Raw genomic sequence first — 23,526 nt, 5'->3', positions numbered from 1 at the left:
GCATGACACCTTGTTTTCATATCTATAACTGTATAAAGAATTGAATTAGCATTAAAATCAGTGACAAAACATTTTAATTCTTTCTATTCCATTATCATTCTAAAATAAGAAAATATGTCTATGTGTAATTTGATGACAGAAAGAATATTCAATAATTAGCAAGAACACTTAATGGTAAAATAAACATTAACTGTACAAAAGAAGAAATTAAAAATATTTATTACTATAGGTAATCCATGATTTTTATATTTTACATTTCAACTAATATAACATTTGCCAAAGCCAAATGTATGACATCTTTAATTATATAGGCATTTACATGCAGCACACATTGAAAATTAAATGTTTCCCTAAAGTAGAGACATATATTTATTACCATAATCTTATTTTGAATAAGATAGAATTAAATGATTCAATGAGACTTGAAATAAGAACATGATCAATGGGGAACACTTTCTTTCTATGAGCCAATGTAGCAGATGCATGAGTCTCCAGGGCCTTTGACTCCTTGCTTTTTTACCTCCTCTCATTTCTAACGTTCATCCCAATCCTAAAAGTCTAAGCACGAAACCTAACTACAGCTGGGGGTAAACTTCCTCTGGGCGTCATTCAAACCACTGACTGCCACTATTTTAGTAGCAGGTTACTTATGTTAGCAGGTAAGAAGATGCTCCTAGTCTCAACCTGGAGCTATGTATGACCTGGTCATGTTTCTGTGACCACCAGAAATGTGCTCCACTTATTGGATAAGCCCATGTTCATTTAGGAATGAGCCCACATGTGGATCCTATTCTCAGTTATCAATATGGGTTATGTTGAACTTGGAAATTCTATAGATGTGAATGTGTCTTCCCCAAAGTTCCCATTTCTGGTTTATAACTAGAGGTGACACAATGCTTATTCATGAACCAGTGTTAGTAACACAAGAGCAAATGATTGTCTTCTCCTATTGTAGAACCAGATCACTTCTACACTCTCTATGACTGAAAGAGAAAGAAAGAGTCTTCATCAGTATGGAAACTGTGTTCTGAATATATGGATATCTGAGCAATAAATTGTTTAATCTAGAAAAATAATCCAAAGTAGATATTGGGTCTAACCATTGACAATTTTGCAAAAGCTTAACTTTAATTCAACTTTACAGTCTCATAAAATATTATTACTTCTTTACTTCTTTTTAATTAAGTAATGTTTTTGTGATTATGAATGGAATGAAGTCAAATGGAAGGTTTTACAGAATAAATTGGCAGATACAGTATGTGTTGTTAGAATGTAAGGTTTGATTTACATTTTAAAAATCCATTGACATGGTGTATTTTATTTTAAAAGATGTACCCACTTGTAAAAAGTAAATATTCTATATCTTAGAAGCAGATTACAAATTTGCCATCAAAATAAACAAAATTAATTTTCTTTATAACCAAATGGCAACATCTGACTTTACATCCTGGAACTCAGCACAGGTGAATGAGCGTGATCGTCTTCTAAGATTTGTTGGTCTCTGAGGTCTTCCTTCTATCAAGTCTAAATAGATGTCAGATTTCAGAAAACGTGTGTAACTGTCTTGTTCCATAAGCTGATACACTCTGCTTTGTGCAGCATCAAAGCTGTGTAGGGTGGGTTGGGTGATGCTCTTAGTAATAACTTCTTTGGTGTGAAAATCAAGGTTAACCTGGATGATAATAATAACAAAAAAGCATGAATATGGTCAATCTACTTAAGTAAACACCTTTGAAAAACAAAGTGCAGGACTGATCCAGTGTTGGAGTGGGCATAATGTACTTGAATGCTTGGGTGATTTTCTTTGTTATGGGTCTAGGGATCCAATGATTTACTCTGGGTTGGCATTTCATCAGGGTCTTCTCTTCCTACGCTCCTGGTCCTTCTCACTTCTGCTAATTTAAGATAATGAAACATAGTAAATATCATAAAGACCATCAGGGTAACTCATTTTCAAAGTGGAAACTAAGCCTCAAAGAAATCAAATTATTTTGAGTGAGGGCAGTGAGTTTGGGGCATATCTAGGATTTCAATGTGGGGCTTTTTTTTTTAAATCACCATGCTCTTTTCATTTTATTATGATGCTTTCTTACAAGCAAATGTGTGCTGAAAATGGAGATCTTATAAAGATATAAAATCTTTCAATGGTTTTATGAAACTACTACTGCTATATCTGATTCTGGTAGAGGTGTTTTCAGGTAAGGGTCCTTCCGTTTCCCTCATAGGTAATACCATAAAACTAGCTGTTTTTAAAAATCCATGTATAAGGTTGGCCATGGGAAACACAGAATAATGCACTGAAACACAGAACCAACTGAAACATGCTGAAACAAGAAAAACAATCATCATTCCATGTGAAATGATATCCACATAGACGATGCTACCTCATGGACAATAGTAATTTATAGTAAAACAGAACTCTTACCAGTGATAGACTACCAGTTCTACTCCTTTAGCGAAGAAACACTATTTTTTGAACACACAGAAATATAGAAACTCTATTTAAATTACTTTTGAGGGTAGTCAGGTAATATTGGCTAGTTTTATAGCTATTGTTTTAGTAGTTGTATCACACAGTTATCTCACACTGAGCTTGTGGTCAAAGAAAATCACAACTGTCTTTTTACTTGAACCATTGCCAAATTAGGTTTCCCTCAACTATTTATTATGAAATTTTCTTTAGTCTATCTTAAAGTGGAGGAATAATTATTTTGGGGCAATCAAAACTTTGCATTGGTAGATGAGTTCACACTAAAATGGCACATTATACAAACTTCTTAATTTCTCTTGCCTTCCTCACTTACAGAAATCATTAGTTTTGATGAGACATTGCTTATATTTAGGTTATTAATATGGATAAGTGAATGAATCTAAATGTTGCAAATAATTGCATTGACTCTTAGTGTAGAATAAAAATAACCCCAAGTAATGACTTCAATTATAATTTTATTTCCATGGCAAAGTCTTATAGTGAATTTTGTTTGTATGTAGGAATTTATATTAATACCCATTTTTACTTCAGTGAAATATTGACCTTTTGGTGGAATGTATGAGGATATCAATTTGATCAAGGCAGACTTTCTCAAAAAATTTTTCAAACAGTTTTAAATTTTTACGATCATCTTTACTATACCTCTTGTGGAGCATCATTCTGTATAAATTTTTCATATATTGCTTTTGCTTTAAGGATAATTTGTTGAGGGTCTTCGCTTTTTTTGAAATCTTCACAGGCTATCCAAAATTCAATGTTTTCCTCACTGAATTCAGTTTTAAGAAATCTGGTAAAAGTCTCTAGTCCATCTACCAAGAAAAGAAGTGATATATTTTAACCAAAAAATATTAATTAAATGCTGAGAAATTATATTACATAATATTATTTTTTACTCCAAATACTTATTTAAATTCCAGTTAGTTAACATGCAGTGTCATATTGTTTCTGGTGTGCAATTTAGTTATTCATCACTTACATATAAGACTTAGTGCTCATCACAACAAGTGCCCTCCTTAATATCCATATCACCTATGGAACCCATCCCCTGCCCAACTCCCCTCCAGTAATGTACTACTTGATATTAAAGTACAATTGCAAATATTAACAGAATAACTACCTCTTCCCTCTAATGCAGTGAAATAACACACATCTTGAAGAATATAATGAGGGACATCATGTAAATAAGCTGTAATCTTCACAATTATAAAAGGTAAGTATCATTCCTGTTGAAATGAGGCTGGTATCACACTTAGATCTGAGTAAGAGTGACAAACCCCTATTCAGGACCTTGCTTGGGTTTCTTTCAAATCTCTCAGCGCCTCTCTCAGAGGTGTGGGGATTATTCTACAGAGTCAAGAAACCATTCTATCTGGAGTTCATCCCCCCAATTCTAGACTATGCTTTTGTATACAGGACCCTGGAATTCCCTATCTAAAAGCTCTGTGTTACCAGGGTTTGCATGGTCTTCCTTCCCTAAATTCATCCACTAAAGGCACACTGACTCAATGGTATGTATATCCTTAGGACAGGACTTGCATCTACAGGCTGGGGTGTCCAAAAAAATGTACAAAAAGAACTTTCACAGTGTGGAGCCAAACTATGAATGGAAAGAGAAGAAAGGCAGTCCATGTTGATAGAGTAGAACTGTAAAAAGTCTGAGAATTTTAAATTTAAACTTAATGGTTACACAGTATATTTGTCTAAATAGAAGGATGAAATATATACATTTTTGACCGTTTGTTAGCTTGATTTATAGCTCTTAAGCATTTAGACATTTAGTATGGGGGTCTCCATTTTTACTTTTTTCCTGAGCTCCTTCAATGTTAGTCATTGGTATCAAGCCTTTTGGAAGATAACTCGGTTTCAAGTTCATATTCAGCCAGTTACTATGTGGTCCTGAGTGAAATACTTTTCTTTAATTGCCTCATTTTCTCAATATTTAAAATTAAGATAATGATGATACCTACCAGATAGGGCTGTTTAGAGAATTAAAAGCATTGATTTCAGGTGAAGATGGAGAAGGAGGACCCTAAGCTCATTTTGCTCCCTAAATAGCAACCACATCAGTGTAAATAACCAAGAGAATGGCCTCAGGACTGGCAGAACAGACACTCCACAGCTAAATGTAGAAAATGTAGGGAAGAGGACACATTGAAGTAGGTAGGAAGGAAAGAGACATAGTTACGAGTCAAATGGATCCATACGATTGTAGGAGGAAGGGATGCTGAAGGCCCTGAAAGGGGAGAGAAATGGACCCTCATGTCAGGCACCCCAGGCTCAGCCATAATAGTATAATACACATAACACACATAGGAGACACCCCTAATGCTCCAGGTTGTGATGAACAGGGAACATCACACTATAGGGAACCACAAGACTTCTTCATAAGGCCATTACTTTCAAGAGCAGATCTAGCTGACTTTCCTAACACATAGAAAGATATACATAGAGCTAGACAAAATGAGGAGACAGGGCTATGTCCCAAATAAAAGAGCAGGACAAAATAGAAAAATAGACTTGGGGAACTCAGCAATACCATCAAGTATAATAACTTTTTCATTATACAGATCCCAGAAGAAAAAGAGAGAGAAAAGGGGGAAGAAATTTTATTTAAAGAAATAATAGCTGAAAAATTGACAGTCTGGGGAAGAAAACAGAAACCCAGATCCAGGAAGCACAGAGAGACCCAATAAAATCAACCCAAGGAGGTCCACACCAAGACACATAGAAATTAAAATGGGAAGAAGTAGAGATAAAAAGAGAATTTTAGAAGCATCAAAAAAAAAAAAAAAAAAAAAAAAAAGGAAAACAGTTACATACAAGGGAAACGCTAAAAGTCTATCAGTTGATTTTTCAGCAGAAACTTTGGAGGTCAGAATGCAGTGACATGATATATTCAAAGTGCTAAAAGAAAAAAAACAAAAATAAAAACCTGCAACCAAGAATACTCCATGCAGGAAGGCTAGCATTCAGAATAGAAGAATAGATAAAGAGATTTCCAAACAAACAAAATTTAAAGGAATTCATGACCACTAAACCATCCCTAAAAGAAATGCTAAAAGGAACTCTATGAAAGGAAAGGAAAACCATAAGTAGAAGTAAGAAAAGTAGAAAGCACGAAAACAGTAAAAGTAAGTATATCTATAAAAAATAGGTCAAGGGATTAAGAAAATAAAAGGATGTAAATTATGACACAAAATACAAGTATATCACTAAAGTAAGTCAGCAAACCATGAGAGAAGTAAACAAGAGAGGAGAGAATTAAAAGTGTTAAAACATGCAAAGTGCTTAAATCAGTGACTGGCACATAGTATGTATACTGTATGGGTTTCAGTGGTGGTGGTGATGATAATGGTCTTGATGACTATTATTTATTTAAGGTTCAGTCAGGTTAAGTTTTCATAGCTAGAATGTGGCAGGCTTAGAATTCCTCTCTAAGACAAACTGACTTTAAAACTAGTGCTCATTCAACTTTTTATGATATTCTACTTTTTAAAATTTTTTTTAGATTATATATTTATTTATTTTGAGAAAGAGTGCTCTGCACTGTCAGCAGAGAGCCTGATGTGGGGCTTGAACCACAAACTGTGAGATCATGAACTGAGCTGAAATCAAGAGTTGGATGCTTAACTGACTGAGCCATCCAGGTGTCCCTGATAGTCTACATTTTTTGGCCTATATACATTTTAAAAAATTAAACTTCTTTATTTTGAGAAAATTATAAATTCACATGTTGTTGTAGGAGAACAGAGGTCCCATATACTCTTTACCCAGTTTTCACCAAGGTAACATCTTCCAAAACTATACAGTTGTTGTTGAACAATGCAAGGGTTAGGGGTGCCATGCAATCAAAAATCCACTTGTAAGTTTTAACTTCTCAAAAACTATCCTGCTAATAGTTTACTGTTGACCAGAAGCCTTACAGCTAATATAACCTGTTGATTAACACACATTTTGTATGTATGTGTATCACATACTGTATTCTTACAATAAAGTACGCTAGAGAAAAGAAACTATTATTAAGAAAATCATAAGTAAGAGAAAAAATGCATTTATAGTATTGCACTGTGTTGATTGAAAAAATCCAAGAGTAAGTACACCTGTGCATTTCAAACCCATGTTGTTCAAGGGTCAAGTGTAATACAGTAAGTATCACAAGTAAGATAATAATATGCCACCATTTGTTTAACTATTTGCCCATTGAAAAACATAAAGAGGCTGGTTTTCTTAAACGTATTTTACTTATTAGAATTATTTTACCCATGGATTATTATAACAACCTTCTAATTAGTGACCCTGGCTCCAGGATTCCCTTATTTCTTCCCACAACCTCTTAGTTCATTATCCACAGTCTGGTCAGTATTATCTTGCTAGTATAGACCTTATCATGTTTCTTCGCTGTTTAAAATTTTCCAGGTGCCCTTCATCTCTTTCCACTCTCTTTTTCACATTTTAAGATCCAAGAACTTAGAACATTGTGCTACAGTTGCTTGCTTGCTTTTATATCTCATGCTACTTTTTAAGATTCATGAGATGAAGACCCTTGTCTAATTTGCCACCAAATGTCCAACATGAAGAAACCATTCAATAATTACTGAAATAAATGATCTACAAATAATTAAATACATGAGAAAAAATTTCATTAAAAATAAAAAAGTTTTGGAAAATGTTTTGTGTTCTTCATAAAACATCAATTCTATAATAATTAGGAAAGAAATTGTTAAAGCCAGTACGTATAAAAAGGCAATAAACAAAGAAACAAAACAAAAAATCTTGTCATATTATAAATATGGATACATAAGGTATTAAATTAATAATATATTCATTTAAAAGTCAACACTTAGCTTATTGTTATTAAATATTTAATTAATGTTCTAATTTCAAGCTTGTCAGGCAGAATTTTTATTATAATTTTACTTGTTTGAGCAAACAGAAAGGGAGAGAAATGGCAACTGATGGGTTTTATTTCTGAATCTCTATTACTAAGTTGGAGGTTGGCCTCATGAGTTTTGCCAATGTGAGCCTTCTACTGAGAACTGGGTCCATGGTGTGTTAACAAGATGACAACATCAATATTCACAACCTTCAAGGTTAGAGTTTGTGGTAAATGCCATCCTATGTAATTTCAGACAAGCTGAAATATTTTCCTGGGGTACATTGCTCCCTTTTGGATATCACTGCAGGCTATTCAAGCATATTTCTAATTCTATTTTGTATTCCTAACTTTGGTCAACTATCTTATTAAGTAAGTTTGTTTTCATCCCAAATTCTCCAGTGAGCAACACATTAATTTATTTAAAACATATTTATTGGGGCGCCTGGGTGGCTCAGTCGGTTAAGCGGCCGACTTCAGCTCAGGTCATGATCTCGCGGTCTGTGAGTTTGAGCCCCGTGGCGGGCTCTGTGCTGACAGTTCAGAGCCTGGAGACTGTTTCAGATTCTGTGTCTCCCTCTCTCTGACCCTCCCCCGTTCATGCTCTGTCTCTCTCTGTCTCAAAAATAAATAAACGTTAAAAAATTGTTTTTAAATAAATAAAAAAAAATAAAACATATTTATTGAGTGCTAATTATATCCCAGACACTGTTCTCAATACTGAAGAATCCAGCTAAACAAAGTAGACAAAGTTCTTGATTTAATCTACAGAGCCCCATGTTAATAAGAAGACATATTTACTATTAAACTATAAATAAGAGGGCCATGACAGAGTAGCAGGAACCCAATTTGCCCTCTGACCATACATAACCATAAAACTTGACCCAGTATCAAGGCAGGAGTTGTCAAGCATAATACAACTGGTAATAGGAACTGGAAACAGTGTGAGAAAAGAAACATATGAAGTGAGCCCTTTCTGTCTCTCTTTCTCTCTGTGTTCCTCTCCCACCCTCTCTCTTTCTTTCTCTTTCTCAAAATAAATAAATTAAACTAAAAAAAAAAAGAAACTGACCATGAAGTATCCAAAATATTGGAAGTAGCATGCAAGGACAGTAAAAAAGCTATTATTAATTTGTTGAAGAACATAATAGTTAAGGCATAATGAGTAAATAAATGCAAAAAACTCAGCATAGAAACTGAAACTACAGAATCAAATGGAAATTCTAGATCTGAATCTTAAAAATATCTGGGGTCAAAAGTTATTGAATGGGCATGACAACAAATTAAAGAAGAAAGGGCAAGTAAACTAGAACAGAGTTGAATAGAAATTATTTAATCTAAGGAAAAGGAAAGGAGGAAAAGAATAATGACCACACAAAATTATGGGACAACCAGGAAATAAGATGTAACCTATAGATTCCATTTATATCAATGATGACATTACATTTAAATGGACTAAACATTCTGATTAAGAGTCAGAGATTGTCAGATTTTATTAAAAATTAAAACGACTATATATTGGCTATAAGAGACTCATGCTAAAAATAAAATACCAGGAAGGTAGTATAAAAAGATGAAAATTATTCACAAGGTGTTTTGCATAAGAAATCTGTATAAAAACAATTTGATATGGCCCTCTCTCAGTAGAGAGGGAGGGAAGGAGAAAACAAAACAAAACAAAACAATACAAAACAAAACAAACCCAAAAACACAATTTGATGTGGCCTGACACAGTGACTTCAAAATAGCGTCTTTCCATTTCGTAATTGTAAAGTAGTAAATAACAATTCTTCATATACATGATCTTAATTGTAGACCTTTAATATATGAAGAGCTTTAATAAATGAAGCAAACTGGAAGAACTGAAAGAAATAAAAAAATTATAATATAATTGTAGATTTTAATTATATTCATGTATAAATTTATAGAACATGTAGACAGAATATTGACAAAGTAATGTAAAACATCAACCAAATTGACCTCATTGCTAATTATAAAACACTTATAAAATTCAAGAGAACAAGAAAAGATTATCCAAGACAGACCACATGCTAGATAGGGTATAAAATAAATCTAAGCAAACTTCAAAGGACTGATACCTTACAGAGTATGTCCTTTGCCACAAGGGTTTTAATAAAAAATTATAACTAGTAACATAGCTATAAAAGTCTCTATATATTTGAAAATAAAATACACACATAAATTCATAGGTCAATATGGAATTACATGAGAAATTATGATATATTTACAATTGTATTATAATGAAAATATGGCACATCAAAATTTGTGGGGTAGAGTTTAAACAATATTTAGAGGAAAATTCATTACATGTAAAGTTGTACTAATAAAAAAAGGGTATGAAAATCAAGATTTAAGTTTCTACTTTAAGAAGCTTGAAAATAAGAACAATTTAAAACCACAGTAAGTAGAGAGGAAAAATAATTAAAAACAGAGCAGAAATCTATATGAAGGAAAAAAAAAACATAGAGAAAATTAACAAAAGCCAAAAGTTGGTTCCTTCAAAACGTTAATAAAATAGAACCCCTAGTAAGCCTGCTTCATAGTAGGAAGCAAATCAGGGATATTACCACATATCTGGCAGATAGTAAAAAGACTGTAAATATTATGAACGACTTCACACCAATAAATGTAACTTAAATAAAATGAGAAAATCATTAAAAAAAGAAAACCTACCCAAAATGACACCGAGGAAGTGAAAAATCTGATTGCCCTAATCCAATTAATAAACAGATTTTATAATAAAAATATTCTCTCTTCTCCCTAAAAAATTTTGGGCCCAGATTTGGTGAATTTTATCAAACCTTTAAGAAATAGTGTTCTAGTGGTACTTGGGTGGCTCAGGTGGTTGAGCATCTGACTCTATTTTGGCTCTGGTAGTGATCCCAAGGTCATGGGATGGAGCCCTGAGTCAGGCTCTGAGCTAAGAGTGGAGCCTGCTTAAGATTCTATCTCTCTCTGTCTCTTACTCTGCTCCAACCTGTGCTCACATGTGTGTACTCTCTCTCTCTTTCTCTCTCTCTCTCTCCCTAAAAAAAGAGAGAAAGTATTCTAAAACAGTGGAGAGATGAATACTTTCCCCCTCATTTTAAGAAGCTAGGATAACTCTCATACCAAAACCTGCTTCTTCCAAAATAAATAAAATAAATATTAAGAAAGAAAGCAAAAAGAAAATTACAGACCTAGATCCCTCATGATCACAGATGCAAAGAATCTGAAAAAAATATTAAAGACTTAAATTTAGGGGCGCCTGGGTGGCGCAGTCGGTTAAGCGTCCGACTTCAGCCAGGTCACGATCTCGCGGTCCGTGACTTCGAGCCCCGCGTCAGGCTCTGGGCTGATGGCTCAGAGCCTGGAGCCTGTTTCCGATTCTGCGTCTCCCTCTCTCTCTGCCCCTCCCCCGTTCATGCTCTGTCTCTCTCTGTCCCAAAAATAAATAGAAAACGTTGAAAAAAAAATTTAAAAAAAAGACTTAAATTTAGCAATATATTAAAAGAAGCAAGCATTCTAGCATTATGGTGAAAAAATACTGTGAAATAAAGTGATAGCTTTTTTTCCCCCTTGATTCATTTTCACCTATATTAGTTTCTTATACTCACTTCTGTCTAGCACTATTCCTTATGGTCAGTGATGGTGTCTAATATAAAAAGTTCTGAGGCACCTGGGTGGCTCAGTTGGATAAGCAGGTCACGATATCATGGTCTGTGGATTTGAGCCACACGTTGGGCTCTGTGCTGGCAGCTCAGAGCCTGGAGCCTGCTTCAGATTCTGTGTCTCTCTCTCACAGCCCCTCCCCCACTGGCACTCTGTGTGTGTCTCTCTCTCTCTCAAAAATAAATAAATATTAAAAAAAAATTTTAATTAAAAAAAAGTTCCATATTGAGTGAAGCAAGAAGAATGAATCTATTGGTAGAATGAAGGCAATTAAGAGATCTGGCATTTGTGACATGTTTAGAGGTTCTGAGGGCTAAGTGCTGCTTATATGCACTACCACATTTAGCCATTTAACTTTTACAACAGTTGCTTGGGGTATGTCTTATATTCATTTTCATAGATGAGGAAACTGAGTTTCATATAAGTTCAATTTCCCCAGATCTCATTTTCAAACAACAAAACAAAACAAATTGTAGAAGTGTATCTGTCTCAGGAAGGTAACACTTCCTATGGTAGGCAGAGCAACAGCCCTCCACAGATGTCCATGCCCTAATCCCCAAAACCTGTGAATGCATTACCTTACCTGGAAAAAGTGAGTGTGGTTAAGGACCATGAGATGGGGAGAGTATCCTGGATTACCCAGATGGATAATCAAGTCCAATCTAAGCACATAAATCCTTAAAAGCAGAAAAAGGCAGAAGAGTGGGTCAGAGAGATACAACACAAGAAGGACTGTTAATGACTTTGAAAATGAAAGAAGATGGTCATGAGCCAAAAAATGTGGTGGCTTCTAAAAGGTGGGAATGGCCATCAGTTTAGAGCCAGCAAGAGAATGGAGACTTTGGTTCAAAACTACAAATAACTGAATTCTGCTAAAACCCTGAAGAGCAGGAAAGGGTTTCTCCCCTAGACCCTCCAGAAGGGACAGCAGCCTATTCACACCTTGACTTTTTTTTTCAATGAGACCCATACCATACTTCTGACCTACAGAGTTATAAGAGAGATTTGTGTTGTTTGAAGCCACTAAAGTTATAGTAATTTGTTACAGTAGCAATGGGAAAGTAATACAATCCTCAAATGATGCTTTACATTTCACCATTTATTTCTCCTATATATAGAACTTGTCCTCTTTGTCATGAAGCATCATTTTTTTTAATGTTGGAAGCAATTAAAACATATATTTGAGATACAGGAACAGAAAATGACATGACAACCTACAAGTATTTCCAAAATATTGACTATGGCATCACTCCAACCACAAGCATGACCAAAGAATCATGTCTCTACCCACTGCTCCTGCCGCTGGCGTTTTTACTGAGATAAAGAGGGAGATTCTGCCATTTTTCTTTCTCAGTAAATTAACACTGAGCAGATGTTGATGGTTAACTGTTCGTGGAAAAACTAGGAAGACAAGCAAAGATCGGGCTTACAAGATTTGAGAAGCTATCAGTTAAGACTGACAAGCAACTCAGAACTTGTCTACAGTCACTAGATGCTGGTAAGATAATTCCTGGTTAAACAGAACTTTCTTAAAAAGCTCTTAGTGCTAAGCAGTTCCTGAGTGAGTCAACAAATTCTTATCACTGAGAATAGCAAGAATGATCAATATAGGTGATATTTAACCACTTTCCTAATTTCTTTAGCTCACTTTGTGTTTCATTTTCAAGATTTATTTCTCATGTTGAGCAGTGTGCTTTTCTCAGAAGGTGCAAGGGAAATATGAATGGGTAATGATTCTCTGAAGCATTTTGATACACAGAAGCTTTTCCTCAAAGACCTAAAATGTATATGTTTCAGACTAAAAATAAAATTCCTGCTGTCATGAGGCGCCTGGGTGGCTCAGTCTGTTAAGCCGCCGACTTTGGCTCAGGTCATGATCTCACGGTCCGTGAGTTCGAGCCCCAAGTCGGGCTCTGTGCTGAGAGCTCAGAGCCTGGAGCCTGTTTCAGATTCTGTGTCTCCCTCTCTCTCACCCTCCCCCGTTCATGCTCCGTCTCTCCCTATCTCAAAAATAAATAAAACGTTAAAAAAAATTTTTAAAAAATCCTGCTATCTTACAATGAGACAATAATCTGTTCCAGGTTAAACCTAATTTAAAAAGAGGAAATAAATTATAAGCTTTATTGGGCTTGTGAATAAAGTTACATTGACCCAAGTGAAGGAAAAAACTTTTCAGATTTCAATTTATTCTATCCACATGACATGCATAAGCATGATTGATCAATTTTTAAATGCCAAATTATTCCTAAAGTGAGTTAATAAATGTCATAATTTTGGGAGAATATGATCATTACTTTTCCTATTAATAGATCTCAATTTTTGCACTAACATCCAAAAGGGATCATCCATATGCCAGGCGACTGAAATTGCTACATATTAAAAATAACTTTCTTCATCTATTTTATTTATGAAACACCTAGTATGAGCCCGAGAACTGTATTATATACTGAAAATGCAATAATATTAATTATAATGGAAGTTTTGAGTGTTTGCTAAGGTCTTGGCACAATGCTATATGACTTTTATTAGTGTGGCTCCATTTAATTTTCATGTCAACCTTGTGGAGTAAGTCCTTTTATACCCATTTTTATAAATAAAGAAGTTGAGATTCAAAGAGTTAAGTTGCCCTAAATTTATAGCTGGTAAACTATAGAGCAGACGTCTGAACTGTAGTGTATTTTGTTCAAAGTTATAAACTGCCATAAAACTACAAAATCCCTAGTGTTGAGTGATATGAAGGTTAATGGACAAGGCACACACTTCTATACCAAGGACTAAGGAAGGATATTTGTGGGGTGATTTATTCTATTTGGAGCAGCCCAGGAAAATCGGCTTGTATGGAATTCAAATTGAAGACTTCAGAAAATAGCACAAATGTTTCTTAAAATATAGTCCTTTAGTAATTCATAAAATATGAGTGTTGACTATATGCCTGCCATTGTGCTCTGAAATATCATGCAAAAGGCCTTTGTTACCACGATTGGTCTTGAGTTTGATATGGACACTCAGAGTGAAGTCCAACTCCGACTAGGAGAAGTGCTAGGTGCTAAAAAGTGCTGATAAGTGGGAAAATCAAAGTGAATGGATTTTGTTGCATATATGAATACAATAAAGAAGAAGAAATACTGATTCAAGAAACGAGTTAATAATGAATGAGGGGTGGCTGGGTGGCTCAGTCGCTTGGACCTCTGACTTCATCTCAGGTCATGATCTCACCATCGTGAGTTCGAGCCCCACGTGGGGCTCTGTGCTGACAGCTCAGAGCCTGGAGCCTGCTTCGGATTCTGTGTCTCCCTGGCTCTCTGCACCTCTCCAGCTCATACTGTGTCTCTTTCTCTCAAAAATAAATAAACATTAAAAAATTTTTTAAAAAAAATGAATGAGAAGTAGTTCATTTTAAAAGTTTAAGTAAATTACTTTTTAAAAAGTAATATGCTTAACTAACTAGCATTTAAATAAAAACTTAAAAAAAACTTAAAAAAAAAAACAGTAAAAAGCAATGTTGCGAAAGATTATCCCAGCACATGAGTGACTTCCTGTTTCTCTTACTCTGGGCAGCTGCATTGTCAGGTCATCATGGAACCACGGCTCACACGGACGGAGTAACTGACCAAACAGTCCTTTAGAAGGCAGCAGTGGTGAATGCAGCTGCCATAAGTGCCTGATGGAACCTATTGGGATTAGAATTCACACTGGAAGAAGCTGGCTCAATGTGTCATACAAATATGAAACACTTGTGATTGCATGTTTCTAAATTGAAACGCTGGCATCTGTTGGAGTATTTTTCTGATGCCAAGAAACCAAATGAAACAAAAAGTCAAGAAACTCTGAAGTTGGAAGCTCAAGTACGGTATTACTAGGTTGCATTGTTTCCCCTTGAATATTGGGCTTTATAGCTCTTGACCCTACACAGAATGTTGTGGTTACTTTTGCAATAATGATTTACTTATGTAACCCATTCCTAGTTTTAACTGGATTTTACTTATTTTTATTCTTAAACAGATTAAGAAATTGAGTGTTTAGCTTGATTCAGCTTGACTCAGAAATTTAACTTTGCAGAACACTGGAATCCCTTATCGTGCAGAAAATCAGTAACCGAAAATCGGGAAGGGCAAGTTGAAAAGCCACAAGGTAGAAAGTGTAAGGAGAAGTACTCATTTCCTTCCCCCAAAGTGAAGTACTCATTTCCTTGCAGCCTTTACTCAGTCAGTAATAAGTATTTTCCACAGTATAATTAGTTTATACTTTTAAATCAAGGGGGTGCAATGACCTATATATTCTATTTCTCTCATCTATTATGAATTATTCCCAGAATTAAGTTTATTTGAACCACAATTCAGGGTGCAAAAAGTCAAGCAAATACTCATTAATGAAAAGGTCAAAAATATTGGAATTATTTTTAATGACTGGAAAAAAGGGTGCATAGGAAAATATACAGTTATGTAGTGGAAAGATTTTCTTATTGATAGAGACTCCCCGCAGGAAATAACATCCTCTTTCACATCCTCAACTATTAATTATGTGAGATGGCTAGAAAAATCTCTATTTATGATCGATTACTCTTCCACATTCCAGGTGTATGCTTATAAAACCTTGCGAAACTTCTGATGTAGTTTACCAGGAACTAAATAAGTTCAAACTCTGACCTGTTATCTTCTCACAAATCTTGTTCTTCCACCTCTTTTTCTCATCTTTAAAAGGCACTGTCATCTTCCTATTTAATGTGGAATAAAATCTAGGGAACTTTGGCTCATCCTTTTTCTTCGTCTCATATCTCTTCACCATCTCACTTTACAACACACATACACACTCAATCAATCACCAAGTTCATCCATTTTCTTTCCAAAATAGCACTTACTGTGAGGTTAGCTTTTATATTTGTAACAACCTTGTGGGTAGTCCATATTACATGTATAGAATTCTACTTTTCTGTCCATCAGAGTTTTCTGACAAACTCTTCCAAAATTTGTCCCCAACTTGATTTTCCAATGTGTTTTTTTAGTACTCTGCCTCAGTGAAAGATAACTGGTTGCTTTTCCAAGTTACAACACTTTTCCTGCCTTTTTTTCTCAGCTCAGGAATTATTTTTTCTTCTGCCTGTTGAAACCTTGTACCCATTTATCCAATGTCTTTAAAAATTTTTTGAAAGGCTACATGATACATTGCAAGTTATATAACATTTATAAAATTAGCTAAGAATTTTCAAACATATATTGATCAACATCATGATTTTATTTTCAAAGATGTCTTACATGGAACATACCTATATACATACAAACACATACATATATATGTAAGTATAATATATATATGTATATATATAACTTTATTGGTATTAATTGGTTTGCTAACTTCATATTAATAGCATTTACTTTTATAAAGTCAATCAGTGAATGAGGAGACTGATAACTAAATATGAAATTGGTGATTATGAATTAGATATCATCTGACATTGGTTTTTGATTTATTCATAAATTTTATTTCTATTAAATAGGATTCGGAAATTATTGATTTTTGGAGGGCCACCTGGGTGGCTCAGTCATTTGGGTGTCCAACTTTGGCTTATGTCATGATCTCACCATTCATGAGTTCGAGCCCCACATCAAGGCTCTGTGCTGACAGCTCAGAGCCTGAAGCCTGCTTTGGATTCTGTGTCTTCCTCTCTCTCTGCCCCTCCCTTGCTGTGTTCTGTCTCTCTCTCTCTCTCTCTTTCTCTCTCAAAAATAAATAAACATTAAAAACATTAAAAAAATTACTGATTTTTATATGTGTAGTTAAATTATAGACTTTTATGATTCATTTCACAATTCCAGACAAATTTGTCAATAAACGGGGATGGTGGAAAAAATGTATCCTAATATCTGTATAGAAACAAATGAGGAATATTTTATTTTAGAATAGATTTGAATTTACAGAAAAGTTATGAAGATAGTGCAGTTTCCTTATATCCCACAACCAGTTCCCTCTTATTATTAACATCTTACATTGGTAAGGTACATATATGATAATAAACAAATACTGAAACTTTTTACTAACTAAAGTCCATACTTTGTTTAGATTTACTTGTATTTTATCTTCTGTTTTTTTAAAAGAGTAAAACTACATTTGAAGAATGAAATTTGGATAAAATAATGGAATTATTAAATACTCCATGAATTCTGTCGCTTCCATGGAAGATATAGTAAAAATCATGCTTTTTCTGTTTTAGTCTTATCTGTCTATTGTGTGTCACTCTAAGCCATGCTTCCTTTTTCAAATTATGTTTCTCAACAAAGAATTACTTTGTTTTTAATTCCCTAAGTTAAACTGGTTAATGCCCCACGCCTATGATGACTCTCCACTTGGGTGTTCTCTCTTCTTGTCCAGCTGGTGAATTTTGATTAACCCCCTAAAATCTAGCGTAAGAACCATCTACACTGTGGCTCCATTTCTAAAGATACTAATAATCAGCATACAGTGCTTTAAATATCAGCCATTTTTGTCAAACTAAATACTCAAATTTCCATCGTATTTTGATTTTACATTTTATTATGTATCACTACATTTCCTATTTGCCTAAATTTAATACAATCTCTATTTCCTTTATATAGACATGACATATAGAATTTGAGAAACTTACTCATTTAACCAAAGGGGAATTACATAAAATTTGATAGCGTAAGATCTTTCTTTAAGTGTGTGCATATGTGTGGGGGGGGGGAGGGTACTTATGAGTAAGATCTTTCCTTTTTTTTTTGGTCTGGAGTCAAGTCAGTAGAATTGAGCTGAATTTAACCATTGTAACCAAAAAGACCTTTTTAGCTGATTATTTTAAGCTTTATTATTTAATATTATGATAAGCTTTGCAATTAAAAATAATTGGATTTTGAGTGATTGATTAAACGAATACTAGTAACATAATTTTTTTGTGAATGCCATATAATTTAGTTAGCACTTTGATCATGAACAATGATAATAATGTCCAAGTGGGTCAGTGCTGACTTTTGTTATCATGTTGAACTCTCTTGATTCAAATTGCTATTTTACAGCTCTTTAATATTTCCACCAGCAGAGAAAAGAGAGACAGCAGCAGATTCAATTTTTTCCATTCAGGTTTGACTACTTGCAAAGCAAAATGATTACAGAATGCCAGGGGAGAATTTTCTGTAGGACCAATTAGCCTTGCTAAATCTTTCTTCTCTCTGAGTCGTGAGAATATGATGAAATTATTATGTACCAATTTATTAAGTTCAATAAATAAATACAGCTTATATATTTCTTTTAATTGAAATTTAACCATGTTGGGAATGAACTGGAAAATAGAAAAAGATTATTAAATTCATTGTTGATAATTCTAATTTTTTCATAATAGCAGTAATAATTCACATTTATGGAGTGTCAGTTACTGGTTTCGTATTCATCATCTCATTTAATCCTGAGAGAAACCCATTCCTATTGGAGTTAAAGACACTGTTATCTCCATTTACAGTTGAAGAAGCTGAAAGTCAGAGACATTAGGAAGCTTAACTAAGATTACGCAATCATTATGTAGCTGAAGAGAACCAGAACTCAAATGTCAAAGGAAACGTGGGCTAACATTTTCTTCGCAACAAATTTGGTTATATTATTTAAGAACTTAATATTTATCAGGTGATGGACTGGGCTGAGCCTCCACAGATGAAAAGACATCTGCTTCCTTGTAATAAACTATCAAATTCCAGAAAAAAAGAAAAAGAAAGAAAGAAAGAAAGAAAGAAAGAAAGAAAGAAAGAAAGAAAAAGAAAGAATTCCACTCCTTTTTTCTCTTGCTGTGACTGGTGAAGAGAATAAAGGGGGATGTGTTCAAATGTTGGAAATACTAAGAAATAAGAAAAGAAAGAAATTTGGGGAGCATAATTAATGATGGAGGAAAGTTTTATATAGATTGCTGTAATTCGTCTTAAGAACTGACGAATTCCTGAACCAAGACAGTGGAGTTAGTGAGAACAAGACAGATTTGACATATATTGAGCAAGAATTGGAATAATAGTTAAAAAATGATTGGATATCGGGGATGAAGAAAAGTGAGCAGTTGAGGAAAGATGTTTAAATTACTCTTCTCCAAAATATGGACTGATACAGTATTAAGGTGAAATAAGGAGAAAGGAGTAAGAAGTTACTTTTTTTTTTTTAGCATCAACTTCTTTCTTATGTCATTTTCATTGATTACATTCTTGCTTAAATGTAAGCCTTGGTTTTTCTACCTATATTTTTCTTTCTCTCAGTCCATATTACAATTCAGAAGTAGAATGTATTTTCATTGGAAGAGGGAAAGTATTCAGGGATGGTGTACAGAAATAGAATTCTTGTGTCAGTAAATTCAGGGAAGCATTAACAGAACACCAAGACCTTACAGAGATGGACAACTAGGAAGGAGAAAAATACAGAAAATGAAGACAGACAAGAAAAGTTGGTGTTTCGTCAAACAGAGCACAGTACTTGAGGCTGAATTACAAGTAGTGCACTCTTAGCTGTCCTAGCAACAGAAACCTCTTTTTCCAACAGAAACCTTAGAACGTGAACTCCACTAGCAATACTATAAACAGTAGAGTGACAGTACAGTAGTTTAGCTAGCCTCATCTTGGAATGGTCTGGGCAAGAGCAAGGAGGGTTTGTGTTTTAGACAAAGAATGAGGTGAGGAACCAGGGAAATTTTGAGATACAAGTAAAGGTGGTGCACTTGAGGAAGTGTGTGATGGTAAAGTGTTTCTGAAACAACTCTGCTTGGTTGCCGAAAATGATCAACCCTGTGGTTCATAGACCCATCGTTTACTCAGTTAAACTTATCAATTTTGCTTCGTGAAAGGAATCATGGACTCAATAAAGACAAAAAATGCTCACACCCCTGCTGCTTTATGTAAGTTGACACTAAAGAGTAACAATCTAGGCAGCCTATCTTCTGACTCATGCTTTATCATAGTGTTGAATAGTCAAACAAGGAGTCAATATTTGTCCTCACCTTCCATGTCACCTACAAAACTCATCATAAGAGATTATTGATATGAAGAGTGAAATATTTACAAAATTTGGAAAAATAAGTATTTTCATGAGGGTTTCCTGAATTTCCAATAAAAGAATTTCTTTACATTTTGGATCACTTAAAAATAAAAGTAACATAGGATAATCAAGTATTTAAAAAAAAACAAGGATTGGGAAACCTGGGTGGCTCAGTTGGTTAAGCAACTGATGTTGGTTCAGGTCATGATCTTGAAGCGTGGGACTCTGTGCTGACAGCTTGGCGACCTGAGCCTGCTTCGGATCCTGTGTCTCTGTCTCTCTGCCCCTCCCCGACTCATGCTCTGTCTCTCTCTCTCTCAAAATAAATAAACATTAAAAAAAAATTTTAATAAAGAAAAAAAAGGATCTTAGGGTCCCTGGGTGGCTCAGTCAGTTAAGCGTCTGACCCTTGATCTCAACTCAGGTCGCAATCTCATGGTTTGTGAGTTCCAGCCCTGCATCAGGCTATGCACTGTCAGTGCAGAGCCTGCTTGGGATTCTCTCTTCCTCTCTCTTTCTGTCCCTCACCTGCTCTCTCTCTCTCTCACACACAAAATAAATAATAAATAAATGTTAAAAGTAAAAAAATCCAAGGACCTCATTAAAAAAATCAATAAATGAAAAATTTGAAAGTGTTAAGCATGACACAAAGAGGTAATATTTCAACCACAATAAGTATTTCTCAGCAAAATTAGAATATTGAAGAAATACTTTCCATTTGTTGACTATTCTTTTAGTTATTTCTCTTGATCAGAAACTCAGATTGCCGTCAATTACCAATCAGACTACATTTTTATTGCAGCCTGTTTTGTATAGTTACATGCATATGTTGTGCAGTTTTCCATTAAGATGTAAAGCATTTGGGGAAAATACCACTAACCTTTATGGGAAAGCAGTTTGTCAAATGATTCACCCCATATCACTGCTTCTTCAGGGGAGACTCTGTTCAAGAAACAAAATGTTTATAATGGAGTATGCAGAAAGTCTGTTTATGGATCTGCTCTAACATATGCTATTACACTGCTCTTTTCAGTCATATTTCATGGGGTTTCTTCTTTTATTATTATTCAATGAAAGTTGCTTTTACATTGGAAACTTCAAAATCATTGGTCAAGTTTAACATATAATAAAATAACATTCATTATTTTCTCATGAGTGTACAAATCATTTTATTTAAAATTAATCATGTGTTAGGTTAAGAACAAAGGAAAAGAAATCAGGTCACTTATCTTTTTTATTTTTTTAAGAAAACAATTTATTCATTTCTGCATATCCAGTTTAATTCAACAATTAGAAGAACATAAACTGACAGTGTCTTTTAGTCAAACTTTTTAACTGCAATTTCCTTGAAGCTCTTACCACAATATGCAGCAATTTAAAAAAAAAAAAAAACAGATACAGGAAGTTTGGCTAATGAAGTTCTAAAGGGATAAGAAATATATTTAAAAAGCTGCAATACAACAAGTATTTTAGAGTTATAATTTACAGAGTATAATATATTTGTTTTGGATCTTTTATTGGTCATATTTCATTTTTGGAAGAATCTGTATTATACTAGTAGATAAGGCTATTTCATTTTCTGTTTGAATTGAAGAAATGGCCTAAAGTGACAAAACATCCCTTTTTGTGCTTTCTTTCTTTTATACCTAGAGGAATTTTTTTTTCAAACTACTAAAGGAAGAGATGAATAGCTCTCCTCTATGACAATATTACATTGTGAAAACTCTTAAATTAATGAGTATTTCATCAGTTAATAAGGAGTAAAATATATCATTTAAAATTGACAGGTATATAATTTTAAAAGAGCACCTTTAAATTTTTATAAGGTTATTTAATTTGAGCTATTAAAATAGTTTAGTTTTATGGAATATTCCTAGTTTTTTTGAAATGAGATCTCTAACCTTCCTTATATTACGGTGTAATTTCCAATAAAATGCAAATCCCTAATTTCCTCTTTCTTAAACCTTTAATGTTAGAATCAGCAAAATCTCCTCTGAAATAATTAAAAGTTATTCACCTTGTTTCTTTGGCCAAGTTCCCAGATCTGCTGGAGGGGGGTTCTTCATGAAACTCGAGTTTCTGCACAAGAAGACTTAGCCTATTTCTTTTTTCCTTAGCTCTGAAATGAAAACGCATTAGCTTCAGGACTATTTGGATGACAATTAAAATCTTTCTTTCTGACTGTCGAACAAATTTGGAATTGGTAATCACCTGAACATCCCTTCTCATCCACCACCCACTCTCCACGCACTCAAAATGGTTTTCCTAATGAATTTCATTCAATTTGTGGAGGAATTAGGAGAGCATATGTGAAATATATTTGTTTTTTCCCACAATGACTAGGAAGTATTTGAGGCTATATTTTAATTAAGATTGTTATTACTTCTTTTGTGTGGTTAAAATTGTTGCATTAAAAAAAATAAAAACACTTTAGATTTGACAGTTGTTTACGCCTAACAAAGAGACCTTTTTCCTCCAGTTTTAACAGTGCAGTCAATATATTTTCAACCAGATATTTTAAAAACAACTGCTAACAAATATTCAACATCAATCATGTTTTTAGAAGTATAAAACTGATTTTACCTGATTTTGGCTTCTTTGCTGGTTTCTTCTTTTCCTAAACCATGTATTAACTTGAAAAAAGCTTTTTCCTTTGGTTCACACATATTTAATTGAGAAAAGAAAACCAAAGATGTTTCCATCTTCTTTCTCTAAAAGGAAGAGATGTCTAGTTTATTACATCTTTCGCTTGTTAATGGTATTTCACAGTTATACATGGTACAGTAAAAAGTTATCTCAACTCTGTCAGCAGTGCCAAAGAAAACCCCCCAAAAAACAATAACAAAAAAAGAGTCCAGAGCTGTGTGTCTGCCTCTACAAAAAAGTAGAACTGAGGAACTGAAGTGCAATTTGGTTCTGAGTTGTTTAGGGAAATGATACTACAAATTTGCAAAATGACTCTTGGTCCCTAAGATAAAGACTAGTATTACCACAGTGGCACTTCTCTTTCTAGTTTGTGCAACCAGAATGATGCTTTAATCGGCCCAAATGACACTGTCATTTCCCACAGGAACTTTTTAAAACATCTTTAAATGTGTATAGTGTGTATTCAAATATGGTGTGGTGAAGTACTACATCAAACATTAGGAGATATTTTCCCTTGTTCTTAATTTTTTTTTGCATATTTTAATTACAAGGAGTTAAGTAAATTTCATTTACTTGACATAATGCTATGTTATGTAAATTACCTTTGATTAACATATTGTATCAAAATAAGAATATAGATCATGGAGTTTTATAGTTGAAAGAGACAGTAGAAAGCATTTAATTCAATAATTTTTAAGCATAGTTTCATGGAATGATTTTAGACATTTAAGAAATTTTTAAGCAGTCCATGGTAAAAATGGGGATAAAAAGATAATATGTAAATTTTTTCTTAAACTACATATATATTAATATGAAGGATTTACTTATT

General features: G+C 33.9%; 1 protein-coding gene across 1 annotated transcript; it reads right to left on the bottom strand.

The window, feature by feature from the left end:
* Window positions 1-202: 202 nt before the first annotated feature.
* Window positions 203-23,002, bottom strand: RGS18 (regulator of G protein signaling 18). Its single transcript, XM_015077143.3, has 5 exons — window positions 22,635-23,002; window positions 22,069-22,170; window positions 20,932-20,993; window positions 3,134-3,300; window positions 203-1,672 (listed from the first exon to the last, which is right to left on the bottom strand). The coding sequence occupies exons 1-5, from the start codon at window positions 22,751-22,753 to the stop codon at window positions 1,415-1,417; spliced, it is 708 nt and encodes a 235-aa protein (XP_014932629.1). The 5' UTR covers window positions 22,754-23,002; the 3' UTR covers window positions 203-1,414.
* Between the last annotated feature and the right edge of the window lie 524 nt (window positions 23,003-23,526).

This window comes from Acinonyx jubatus, chromosome E4 (assembly GCF_027475565.1).
Source record: "Acinonyx jubatus isolate Ajub_Pintada_27869175 chromosome E4, VMU_Ajub_asm_v1.0, whole genome shotgun sequence".
In the NCBI taxonomy this organism is placed as follows: Eukaryota; Metazoa; Chordata; class Mammalia; order Carnivora; family Felidae; genus Acinonyx; species Acinonyx jubatus.
The sequence above is the reverse complement of the archived record's forward strand: the minus strand, read 5'-3'. Positions and strand labels throughout refer to the sequence as shown.

Excerpts from the sequence above, each read along its gene's own strand:
- RGS18 (XM_015077143.3), bottom strand. The coding sequence starts at position 22,753 with ATGGAAACATCTTTGGTTTTCTTTTCTCAATTAAATATGTGTGAACCA. Across the intron at positions 20,994-22,068 it reads AACTTGGCCAAAGAAACAAG|AGTCTCCCCTGAAGAAGCAG; the intron begins GTGAATAACTTT and ends TTTCTTGAACAG. Across the intron at positions 3,301-20,931 it reads CAAACTGCTTTCCCATAAAG|ATGGACTAGAGACTTTTACC; the intron begins GTTAGTGGTATT and ends TTTTCTTGGTAG.